Genomic DNA, 12,556 nt, shown 5'->3' on the forward strand with positions numbered 1-12,556 from the left:
CGGAGGCTGACTCGACTGACCCCCCAAAAAGGAATCCCCTCGGCAGCCCACACACACAGCGTGCACACCCTGCAGCGACAGGCGAGAGCTTGTAGTGTTGCCCGAGCCTTCCAGAGGGGTCCCCACCATCGCCCCTCGAGGCCACCCCTATCGGCCACGTCCAGACACACCCGTACCCCAGCCGAGGCTCCCGGGAACGCTTTCGATGCTGTCCAAGAGCCGCCGGTGTCACACGCTCAGTGACACATCCGTGCGTTCCGCTAGCAGAGGATCCAGGGCAGACCCCGGCTCTTTTGGTCTGTCACTATGGTGGTACTTCCCCGTGCATTTTTAAACCTCACTGTTCTTCAAACTTAAGACAGTGATTTTTTTTTTTTTTTTTTTTTTACGTTCAGGCTAGGAGAAGAGAAAGACTAAAAGGGGAAAAGGAAGCAGAAAGCTAAAATGCTAACTCTTTGTAAAGACGAGAAACCTCTTGAAGACGAAAAATCCTGTCTACCTTTCTTTTGGTACCTTGCCCTAGGACCTCAAAATTAATTCGAAGAGAGATTTTATGAACTGTAGGAACTGTAAATCTCGAGTGATATCTATTTTGCTACAGAAAAAAAAATAGTAGTCAGTTGCTGGATCTAGAGGTTTTTTGTTGGTTTTTTTTTTTTAATTTTATTTTTCCCCCCTGTTTTGTAACTTTTGGTGGTATTGTCTTGCAGGCGCCTTAGCAGTGAACAAAATGTAAATAGGATTATTTGGAAATAGTAGAAAGGATTATGTTGTAAATCCATGAAACTGGGTTTAAAACAGGGTGGCTTGTAACTTTGGGTTAGGACAATATATCGAAAACGTATTTCAAGAAATTGGGTGTGTATGTTGTTTGCAAAGCGAGATTTGATCAATAAGACTTTATGCATCAGTCTGCCCTTCTCAGGACGATTTCTGCCTAAGCACGAAATGCTCCCCTACTCCTATCCCGGTCGGATCCTGATTGCGGTTTATCCTGCCAGAACTGGGAACGATGGGATTTTTCAAAGCCTTTCTTTTTAAGACCATGGTAATTGCATTTCTGTCCAAATTTGTGGGGGTTTTATTTTGTTTGGGTTCTTTGGTGGAGTTTTTGTTTCTTTTTTTTTTTTTTTTTCTTTTTTTTTTTCTTTTTTTTTTTTCCTGCCAGCTCTTACATAAAGGGGCCCCGGTCTTCTGTCGTCTCATAGATCACCTGAAAAGGGGAACGGTGCCACTAAATTAGCAAGCAGTCCTCTGTTGCTTTCTCAGGGGTGTTGTTTCTACTTAAAGCGAAAGTCCCGTTCTAAAGGCCAGTGAATTTATCTCCTTTGCGTACAAAGGAAGTAACGCTAATTCTCTATTAGTGTTTCTCATAAAGGAGGGAGATGCTTCTCTCTCTTTAATAACCATAGCCTTACAATTAAACTGAGAATAGTGGTGTGTTTTGGAGGCTGTTCTTTCATGGCTTTGAGGTCGGCATCGAGAGATATTTTATTTCATTCTAAAGTAAATTAAACTCTGGAGGGTGACGGGGGAGAGGCAGGGAAGGATGTCTCTAAACCGTTCCGCGGACAGAAGTCTGAAGTTTATTAACTCACCATCTCACTCTCCGGATCGAGTATTTTTTTCCCCCTTCCTTCCCACGGGAAGCAGCACCCTGTCTCTGAGGGCAGCCCGGGAAGATGCGAAGCTCTTAGACCCTCCGGACGGTTTCTGGGAAGATGCTTCTACACTTTGCCACAGACTTGCACTTTTTTTTTTTTTTTTTTTTTTTTTTTTTTTTTTTTTTTTTCCCCCGGGGGTGTCAAGTGTTATCTTTATTTCCCTCCCCTTTCCACTAAATATGGCACCGGTCTCCCTGCTGCCCTCCCAGAGCCCCTCCTGGACGGGGCGAGGGCGGGGGGGCCGGGACGGTGGCGAGGCGCCCTTCTTGGGGGGAGACACGGCGTCGCTCCCCCCGCCAGGGTCTGACGCTGGGAGCCATGTGATGGCCCCCTCTATAAGGCGGGGAGGAAGGCCGCCCTCCCTAGGACTAAGCCCCAGCCTTTTCGCCGTGTTTCCTAAGGCCCAGCAAGCCATCCCCTACGCCCTCCCTCCTCGCCAGCCTCCTCCCCTCTCCTCCTCCCAGGACTAGGCGCGCTCCCTCCTGCCCCGCATCCATTAATGTCTGGGGGCTGAGGTGAGGAGAAAGAAGGGGAAACCGACTTCCAGGAACGACGGCACAACCTCCCTGCGCCCGCGATAACCGACCCCAACCGCAAAAACACCGAAAAACATCCCCGAGAGGGGAAAAGGGAGGGGAAAAAACAGAAAGACAGGAATCCAAACGGCAGCAAAAAATACCCCGAAACAAAACCCTGACCGGCCGCCGCCTCCGAGCGGGCGGCGGGAGCGCTCCAGAGGCGCTGCAGCGGCGCTGGGGGCCGGCGCGGCTCGGAGCGGCCCGGCTGCCCGCGGCGGCGGCGGGGCGGCTCTCCGCGGAGCGGCGCGGAGGCCTGGCGGCGGCGGAGAGAGCGCCCGCTCGCCCGCCGCGCCGCCACCGATGCGCTGCCCCGCCGCGCCATGACCCTTAGCTCGGAGATGTCCGAGGCGTCGACGCTGGCTGAGGAGACCGACATCGATGTGGTGGGCGAGGAGGACGACGAGGAGGACGACGAAGAGCCGCAGACCCGCCGCCGCCGCCGCTCGTACGCAGAGGACGAGGAGGAGGACGAGGACGACGACGAGGAGGAGGACGAGGAGGATGTGGGCGACCTCCACGCCGCCGCCCTGCTGCCGCGGTCGCCCGTGCGCGGCGGAGGCGTAGGTGACGGCGGCGCCGGGGCGGGCGGCGGGGACGCCGCCGGTGGCTCTCGGCCCCCCTCGCGGGTTGGCCCGCAGAAGGCGGCGGCGGGCGGCGGCGGGGCGGGCGGCGGCGGCGGCGGCGGGGCGGGCGGCGGCGGCGGCAAGAACAGCCTGGTGAAGCCGCCCTACTCCTACATCGCTCTCATCACCATGGCCATCCTGCAGAGCCCCAAGAAGAGGCTGACGCTGAGTGAGATCTGTGAGTTCATCAGCGGGCGCTTCCCCTACTACCGGGAGAAGTTCCCCGCCTGGCAGAACAGTATCCGCCACAACCTCTCCCTCAACGACTGCTTCGTCAAGATCCCCCGGGAACCCGGCAATCCTGGCAAGGGCAACTACTGGACGCTGGACCCCGAATCCGCCGACATGTTCGACAACGGGAGCTTCCTGCGCCGCCGAAAGCGCTTCAAGCGGCAGCAGCTCCCGGCACCCGAGCTTCTGCTGCGCGCCGTGGACCCCGCCGCCTTCCTCCCGCAGCCTCCGCCGCAGCCCCCGCAGCAGCCGCCCTGCGCCTACGGACCCTACGGCTGCGGCTACGGTCTTCAGCTCCAGCCTTACCACCCCCACTCCGCCCTCTTCGCCTTCCACCACCCCTCTCCGCCGCCCCGCCAGCCCCCCGCCGCCCCCGGCAGCGCCCCCGGTGCGGCGCTGCCCTCCGCCGCCGCCGCCCCGCCGGGCCCCTTGCTGCCGGCGGCGGAGCTGGCACGGACGCCCTTCGGCTACGCGCACCCGCTGGGCCCGGCGCTGGCGGCCTCGCTGCACTCCGCCAAGCCCGGCAGCGGCGCGGCTCTGGCTCGCTCGCCCTTCTCCATCGAGAGCATCATCGGGGGAAGCCCCGGCCCCGGCGCGGGCAGCAGCTGCGCCTCGCAGTCGAGCGCGGCGCCGGGGCTGGCCCGCTCGCTGGGGAGCGCCGGGAGCGGCCTGGCCCCCGCCGCCGCCCTGCCCGCCACCCCCGGCTTCGCGGCACGGATCTCTAACTGTTAAAGTGTTTGGGAGTCTTTCCGAAGGTAGGATCTGGGGTATGTCCTTTCTCCGCCGCTCGGACGCCCGGCGGACGCTGCCCGCAGGGGCTCTGCCTGTCTTTGCGTGGGGATAATTGTGACGGGGCTCGGGGGCCGCCAGCCACGGACCTCCCGCCGCCTTCACTAGTGCAAAGCCAGGTGTAGATGTAGGTACTGCACGGGCAGGCGGTCGCTGCATCGGAAAGTTACTCGCTACTCCTTAAAAAGAAACAAAAAATGGTGATAAATAATGTCTCTAAACCGTTAAAGTTCAGAGATTCTCAGGTCTAGGAGCTTGAAAACAGTAATGTACAGGAGGAAAAAAAAAAGAAAAAGGCTTGAGGGAGGACAGCAGAGCAATACTTTTTCATTTAGTACACTTGTCTCATGTACTTTTATAAAAGAAAAGATTAACGTGTTTACACAGAAGAAAGTCAAGATTATCATTTCTTATTTTAACCTGTGTTTTGTATTATAATAGACTTACGGAGTTTTTTTATTTTGTACTTTATGCGTATTCTTTACAAGGAATATTGTTAAAATTACTGGCAAGTATTATTGTACCATTTTAATGTAAAATTTTTACACATTTTCGAAAATAAAATTTTTAATTTTCAAAAAAAAAAAAAAAAAGAAAAAATCAGAACCCAACCCAAAGACCAGAGGAGCCCAGCCAAACAAATGGCTTTGGATCCTTCCCTCCTTAGCACTTCTCCTTTCTTTGGGACACTGATATATTTTTTCTTTGGGATTAATAGCACAATAGTCAAAGAATATTCTAGCTTGAAATTTATTATGTGCAGATTTGACTGCGAAGAAGAAAATAAAAATATGATCTTTGCAGTCAATGCATTGTTAACCCCAGCAGATAGAGACAGAAAAAAACAAACCCAAAACAAACCAAACAATCCAAAAACAAAACAAACCCCACAACACCACCACCACCATCAACAACAACAACAAAAAAAAAGCCAACAAAACAAACAAAAAAACCCATTCTACAAAAAACAGCAGGAACGAAAGAGGGGATAAATAGAAATAGGTCTCTCTAGAGGGAGTAAAGCCCAGTTCTGTAAGGCACCAATCAGGGGATTGATTAAAAAGCCGGTTTAAAACTATTTTTGTACTTTTGGGTGTGTTTTAAATCACAACTGCATCATAGTTTGGTTTCCAAGAGGCCCAAAGGAAAATTCTGCTAATAAAGGGCATGCATTGAACTTAAGAGAGATTTGTTCTAGACACTTATGTTTCTGTGACGATAATAGTGGCATGTGTTTCTACTTTTCAATACATAAAGTATAAAATGCGCTTTGTAATATCCTCGTGTGACGAGTTGATTAAGTGTATAAGCTGTCGAAGTAAGGATATTTAAATGTGCAAAACAAACCATGAAAGCAGTTTTTCTGATTCCAAACACTCGTTTTTAATAGCATAAGATCGATAGATATCTATTTTATAGACTTCAAAAAATTTTTAACCAAAAAACCGGCCTCAAGTATTCAGAGCTTATATATGGAAAAGAGAATCGCATGTTTTAAGAGTAGGCGTGTGAATGCTTGTTGTGGGCTAGGAACACGCGTTTTTCAAACCAGGGAGGCGCTTTTCAACTACGACTGTATTTATAACAATTTAGGAGACTCGGGGATCAATTATGTAAATTTTCATAATAAAAAAATTAAAAAGGGAGGGACGCTTTTTAGTGCTCTTTGGAGTGAGGAGGGGTTTTAGATATAGAATTAGTTGGTTCAAAATATTCTCGTAGGTAGAAAAGCGGTGCCTCTCCGTTTTGTTTGCAGAAATGCTGTGTTAAAACAGTGGGTTTCAAAAAGCAGAAAGACTGGACACGAGGTCTCTGCTGAGCTTCATTAGCAGTCTGGAGCTGGAAGGCCTCTTTGGGCGTCCCGGTTTCTTTAGCAGAAAAGGAAGTAAAGTCCGTTCTAACTTCTAAAACAAAAGGGAAAATACCCCAGAGGCACCGTGTACGTATCCTCGGGGGAGAGCGCGTCTTTTCACCAGAGACCGATTGATTCACTTTCCCCGGCACTGGCCGGGGGATGCGCCGGCCGAGGGGCCGGGGCAGCGCGGGCTGCCGAGCCAAGCAGAGGCCCGCCTCGAAGAGGCAGATAAAATCAAGCAGGGAATGGTTTTGCGGGGAAGAAGGCAGCTGCGGCCGTGCGGCGGTGCGAGGGTCCCCGAGGAGGGATGCTGCTGGCCCTCAGTCTGGGCTCTCTGTCTGCTCGAGTCCTAGCGATCTCCGCGAGCAGTTACACGACAAGGGCAGCAGATTCCGGCGATCCATCCTGTTTGTTTCTCTTGGCTTCTCCGCAGTGGTCCCTGGGGAGCCCGGCGACCTCGCTCACTCAGAGCCCGGCCCAGGCCGGTGGGCAGCGGGGTCCGGGTGTGCCCACCGCCCGTCCTTCAGGTCTCCTCAGAGCTGTATGGCAAGCAAACCGCTTGGCCACTTGCTCCTTCCACGCTTTTCCTCGGTTGCCTGCATCCCGTGCGGACAGGACCTTCCCTCGGGAGTTGGTAGGGGAGCTGACAGAAGCAAATTGCAGTAGGTGGTATAGATTTTTTTGCTTTTTTCTTTTTTTTTTCCTCTTTTTTTTTTTTTTTTTTTTTTTTTTTTCCCTGTAAGGAAAAAGGGAGCCGAGGAGGAGGTCTGGGGCGCTGCCGAAGGGCCCTTTTGCCTTTTCTGCTCGAGCCGGCGGGGAAGCCGCCTAGCCCCGGTCCCGAGGGTCCCTGTTTCCGCGCTGCTGCCCCGGAGCAGGTGCTGGCAGAAAAGGCGCCGGCCCCACGGCCCTTTGATGAGCTCGCAGCACCGTCGGGCCGCAGCGCCCCATTCGCATGCTAATGGCCAGCCGTGCTCTCCGCGGCTTTCAAGACCAACAGAGAGGCTGACGGTGCAGACCTCGCAAGGACCGAGGCCAGGCGAACAATTCCTCCAAAGCAGTCTGGGCCCTAACAAACAATCTGGTAGGACGTGCAGTATAGTGTCGCCTCCTTCTCCTCCCAGAGACAAAAGTGTGGATTCATTAACCCGTCTCCTTGCTCATCATATCCCCGTAGGGCTGAGAGACGAATTACTGGGTCTGAATTGGGAGGGGATTGCTCTATGAGGGGGCTAATGTTTCAATCAGTTCATCCTGAAGGACCACACAAAAAGAAACTTTTTAGTTTATGGTGCTATTATGCAGAGTTTTAATCTAGGGATGGATTTAGCCAAATGTTATCTATTGGGAATTTAATGAAGCCCTTATGTATTCAATCGTCTTTTATGCCACACACAGTGTCTCTATCCAGAAACGTTTCCTTCCACATAGTTCTTTGTCTCTGATGGGTGATTTATATATTTTTAATTAGGTTTTTTAAAAGTTATTTCTTTTCAAGTATCTTGTATAACATTTCTCTTAAGCAGGACTGTGTTAGGTCCCTTCCCACATCCCCTATAAAAGAGGTTTCCCCTTCCCTCCCTGATTCCGAAGACGATTAGTTTGCACGTCCACACACTGCGCCCTTCCCGCTGGAGCGTTCCCGCTGCCTTGTGCGGAGGGGCCGGACATCGTGCCCACTCTGTCGACACCGCCGCGGGCTGGGACGGGGCAGGGCAGCCCGGGGCTCCGGCCGAGCCCCGCAGCTCCCGTGCACGGCTCCCCGGCCCTGTAGCTGCTCTCAGCCCAAACCTTCCCCACCCGCACCTCCCTTGGACCTCATCTTCCGTCTGGTTTGCGTTTTAGGTGGGGTGAGAAGCGCTCCTGGGGCCAGCGGGGTGCGCATCCCGTGCTTGCGGGCTGGTTTCAAACACCCAAGGCCGGCCCCATCATGAGGTCCGGAAGATGAAAGGAGGGGGCGAGGCCCTCACCTGCTCTCAGCTGCTCCCGTTCTTGCAGCGCTGGTGGCCAGGGCAGAGCGCACGGTGGCTCCCGTAGGGAATGAGGCCTGTTCGGGGGATCTGTGGGAAAGCGGGTCTGGTTTAGGTGTCGCTTGGCACGGACCGGAGGCACCACTCCGCATGCAATACTTTCCCTCAGTAGTTACAGTAAGTACTGCTGTAATCTCTGATAATATTGTATTTGACAGAAACGGTGGAAATTGTGATCGTGGCCAAACCCCCTCTGCTCTGGAGCTTGCTAACCAATGCAGATCCCTTTTTCAGCTTGCTCGCGGTGGCTCCCCCACCTGCAGCGGTATTTCCCCTGCTTCCCTCGGCGACGGGCCGCACGCACCATCGGAACCCGAGCACCGGCGGGGACCGCCTGCCCTGTGCCCGCAGCTGGGCGCATCCCAACCAGGTAAGGCGTCCGCCTCCTCCGTTCCTCACCGTCAAGCCGCAGTAATCCGCTGCAGGTGACTGCAAGGCCTCTCCACCCTTCTTCAAAAGTCCTTTCTCACTTGCGACCCTCACCGTGAGAGTCACGTCGAGCGGGGCCGGTGGGTCCCTGCTCGCTGCCCCTTCCTCGCTGCAAAGCACGGCCAAGATGCGGAGGAGACCCTCAGGCAGGAGTGTGTGCAGGAGAGCGGCCCTTCGGAGGTAACAGCCTGCCTGCTGCCCAAAGGAGTGTGTGCAGGAGAGCGGCCCTTCGGAGGTAACAGCCTGCCTGCTGCCCATCCCCGCTGCGGCGACAGCCGTGCTCCGAGCCTCATCGCGCAGATGGGTGCGCGTCGATTTTTGGGGAGAGACGGAGACACGAACGCGAGTTCCAAGTCGGTAAACCTCTGGCTCTTGTTTGTCACTTGCGGAAGAACTCTCTTCCCCGCCTGGAGGTGTACTGCGGACAGCCGGCCCTGGAAACACACGCGGCCCCTTCCCAGCCGCCTGGCTCGGCTCTCCGCACGACCGAAAACAGCAGAGGCAAAGGCTGCGGGGTTGGGGAGGCACCGGGAGCCCTCCGGGCAAACCCCACCAGCCCGGCGGGTGGCACCGAGGGCTGTGCGGGGCTGCGCGGCGGGGCAGAGCCGAGCCCGGCCCGGGGAGCGGGAGGGCGGCCGGCGGCGCTGGGCTGGAGGCACCGCGGGACGCGCACGGAAGGTGCACAGTGTACCGAGAAGCGCTTTGCGCCACGGAGAGACCCATCAGCCAGGCATCGTAATGCCCGAGATGTACAAAAACAGATGGACTGGACGAAAGGCACCTTCTCTCTCTCTCTTCTTTTTTTTTTTTTTTTTCTTTTTTTTTTTTTTTCCCCTTCAATTTTTTAAATATGTATTTTTGGCGCGGTGTCTCGTCAGTTTCAGAAATTCCACCGCTGAGCTGAATTCAGAAGGAAATTTCTGTCTGTGGGTTTTTAATTTTTCCAATCAAAATAATTAAACTTGCCCTTCCACCAAGCCACAGGAGACCTGTTTAGTTGATTCTGTTTCCCTTCCGCTGATACAGTAAAACGGCGTGCAGAAATCTACAGGGCCCCCTATTTAAATGATAGATTATGCAATTTATGTTAAGAGCAAAGGGATAATTAGATAATTCAGTTGTTGCATTCATTCGTTTCTTAAGACAGGGAAAGCCTTATCTACGGTCAGTCCGATGGTATTTCTGTGCGTGCAACAGAAAAACATGTGAGTGCATCAAAACGCGTGTGAACATTCAGGAGTGTGTCTCGCAGCCGGCGATATCACCATCCAGTGCCCGCACTGTGGTCAGCACTCCTGCCAATTCCCAGGCTTTGGCAAGTCCTTTTAAAACCCGTGAATGTCTCTTCGCACCACAGTGGTGGTAGGACTGCTTCTCTAGTTTCGTTGCAGCAGAGTACGTGCACACCTGTATACACGAGACACTTTAAATACGCACAATCAAGATTAATGATGTGACTTCCCTGGGTTTTCTTTTGGTAAAATAAACACTGTCACGTCTGCTTATTCAGCAACAACCAGACGAAACAGATAGCTTTCTAATATTCGGGTATACAGTGAAATTCCACCTGTGTGCTGCACAAGCAGGGGGGAGGGGTGTGTGCCGAGGAGAACAGCCTCTTCGAATAAATACACGATTAAAAGAACCATTAGTGAGGAAAAAAATAGGAGAAAAGATGTCCAGTGCCGAGCGAGGAGGGACAGATATATCAGGTGACTTTGCTCGAAAGTGGACAGGGTCGGAAATTACTGACGATGGAAAAAATAATTCATATTTTCTTTCCAGCCTGTTTCTGCACAGAATGCCTTCTGGGGCTGCTCGGTGGGCTCTGTCAAACATCCCTCCCTCCCTCATGGAACTCCTTAACCTGTCGTTCTTCGTGCAGGCGGCGCTGCCTGTGGGGCGGCGCACGCAAGTGTGTTATCCTCGCACTGTCCCGCAAGCGCTCCGCAGCCGGAGGCCCCGAGCAGATCTCTCCTCTACTTCTCACTTCTGTTTGAGAAGCCAAAAGGTGGCCCTTCTCTGAAAATTAACCGCTTTAGATCGCTTTCAGCACTACCTCCACCCCGACGTCTCTCCTCCTGGTGCTCACATATCTGCCGCTCGGCCGGGACGTGATTTTCGGTGGGATCCCCAGTCCCTCCCGGCAGCCTCTAAGGCAGATTCCCCCATCCCGAGCACCGGAGCGGGGCTACCGACAAGAGGTGCGGAGTGGCCGTTCTTGCTTTTGAAAAGATTATCCTCCCCTCCAGCCTCTCCCCACCCAGAAGGAGTCCGCGACAACTCGGTAACACACACGGGCAAGCCAAACCCAGCGCGTCCAACAAGAGATTTTGAAAGCGATCCCGAAGATGCTGCTGCGGCTGCGAGACGGCGCGGCTGGCCCGGGTGAGCGGCACAAACCCCCGCGGCCGTGCCGGGGCGGAGCCGGGGGCGCTGCCGGCAGGAGGGACCGCGCTCGGTGCCTCCTCCCGGCCCCAGGTACCGAACCGGGCTGTCTCGGCCGCCCTCCGGCAGAGCGGGCCGCTGCTGCCGTGGACGGAGCCCTCTGGGTTCGTGATCCCCCCCGACGAGGACAACCCTCGGCCCAGCCCTGTCCTGCCGTCGGCACCCACCATGGGGCGTGTGGGGTGAGGGGAGCCCGGTGCCGGCGCTATAAATCCCTCGGCAATTGAGTTCTGCACCTTTGATTTGGAAAATCGGATTCTTTGAGTGGAAACAGTTGACAGGAACTTAAAAGGATTAGCTGCATTCCACACAGGATCATTTTTACTCGTAACATTTTGAAACGATTGATCCCTTCCAGACCATAAACAATGTCCAGAAAAATGATCTAACGAGACTTCCATTGTTTCCTTTTGTCTACGAATCCCCTTTCGCCAGCAGTTTGATTAGGGACTTTGACAGGCTGTATTGTAACCACAGACACATACACACACCCTTTTCCCGAGATAAGTATTGAATTTGAAATAGTTCGTAATTTGGTCCGTAATCTCAATCTGCCAGAAATCGAGTTAACGCGGAGTAAGGCAGGTAGAAGAAGGACAAGGAGAGCGGGACGGAGAGAAATGGGAGCTCAACTATCACAGAATGCCGAAATTAGAAGTAGGAGCATTTCCCAAGCTTCTCTTGCTGGCTTTTCTACGGCCTGGCAGAAGAAAGAGAAAGAGAAGGCCCACAGGTGCACAAGCTTGCTCCGAACATGGAGGGTAGAATACAAAACGCGCGGCTCCGTTCCCCACCGTGGCCCGAGATGACTCGAGATCCGCGGGCTCTGCTTTGTCCCTCTCCCCTCCTCTCCCCTCCCCGTCCGAGGGCAGGAGAGTTAACGCGGAGACATTAACGGGGGAGGAAGCGAGGAGGCCCTGCCCTGTCACGCTGACTGTCCCACTTTTCCTCTGTTTTGACACCTGCGCGCACTGCCCCATACTCCTCTCCCTGATTCATCGCCCAGTTAAAGGTCCAGCCTTCCTCCAGCCACCCGCGCTGCCTCCCCTGGACGGCTCTCCGCGGGTGACGCCTCCCCGGCCACAGCACGGGAGGTGATGGGTCTAGGTGCCCGCACTTCGGCCCCTTCTGTTTCTCTTCCTTCCCCTCCTTGTCTGTGTGCACCCAGGGCCCCGTGTCCAAGGAAAGGGCCGGCGGGGCCGATGTCCAGCGGCGTGTCCCGGCCCGGGGCTGTGCCGTGCAGGGAGGAGCGCTTCCAACCCGGATCGGGGGAAAACTCAGCCAGGAAAAGCACCTCAGTTACGTCTCCAGTGAAGAGACAGCAGCTTCTTCCCGTCGAATTTCTCTGGACTTGTTCTTCCTGTCAGGCTCCGGGATTCTATTCTTTTCTTTTCTTTCTTTTCTTTCTTTTCTTTTTCTTTTTCTTTTTCTTTTTCTTTTTCTTTTTCTTTTTCTTTTTCTTTTTCTTTTTCTTTTTCTTTTTCTTTTTCTTTTTCTTTTTCTTTTTCTTTTTCTTTTTCTTTTTCTTTTTCTTTTTCTTTTTCTTTTTCTTTTTCTTTTTCTTTTTCCCTCTCGTTTCCCCCCCGCTTCTTTTTTTTCCCCCTTTATCTCTTTTCTCCTCTGAGAACAAGCCGCTCCCCAGCACAGACTGGTAGCATTGAGCATCTTCCTAACTTAACTGTGTCTTCCTTCTATCTATCAATCCACCTTTCTAATTAGACTAATTAGAAGATATGTGGAGTGTTGCTGGGTCCATAGACTAAACTGCTTAGGGCTTCTGAAAGGAAAGCTGAATGCCCGCCATGGGAGGTGGCCATTCAGGGGTGCGGTAACAGTTGCTACATTTATCTCCTGCTATTGAAAAGAGCTCTGCTTAAAGCTCGATTAAAATGTTTGGAAACTAATGCCACCC

The 12,556-nt window shown here is 53.5% G+C and overlaps 1 protein-coding gene across 2 annotated transcripts; it reads left to right on the forward strand.

Moving 5' to 3' along the window:
- Positions 1 to 2,420: 2,420 nt before the first annotated feature.
- Positions 2,421 to 8,541, forward strand: FOXD1 (forkhead box D1). 2 transcript variants are annotated; one of them, XR_010083490.1, is made up of 3 exons: positions 7,768 to 7,884; positions 8,002 to 8,376; positions 8,432 to 8,541. XR_010083490.1 is itself a non-coding variant. In XM_063422951.1 (2 exons), exon 1 carries the CDS (start codon positions 2,563 to 2,565, stop codon positions 3,826 to 3,828), a length of 1,266 nt encoding a protein of 421 aa, XP_063279021.1. In that variant the 5' UTR covers positions 2,421 to 2,562; the 3' UTR covers positions 3,829 to 3,851; positions 8,002 to 8,134. The 2 variants fall into 2 exon arrangements, 1 of the variants encoding a protein (XP_063279021.1); XM_063422951.1 differs by lacking the exons at positions 7,768 to 7,884; positions 8,432 to 8,541 and adding an exon at positions 2,421 to 3,851 and having other exon boundaries at positions 8,002 to 8,134.
- Positions 8,542 to 12,556: the final 4,015 nt, after the last annotated feature.

This window comes from Prinia subflava, chromosome Z, assembly GCF_021018805.1.
Source record: "Prinia subflava isolate CZ2003 ecotype Zambia chromosome Z, Cam_Psub_1.2, whole genome shotgun sequence".
NCBI lineage: Eukaryota > Metazoa > Chordata > Aves > Passeriformes > Cisticolidae > Prinia > Prinia subflava.

What these genes read in the sequence shown, in the direction of transcription:
- FOXD1 (XM_063422951.1), top strand. Translation starts at nt 2,563, where the DNA reads ATGACCCTTAGCTCGGAGATGTCCGAGGCGTCGACGCTGGCTGAGGAG.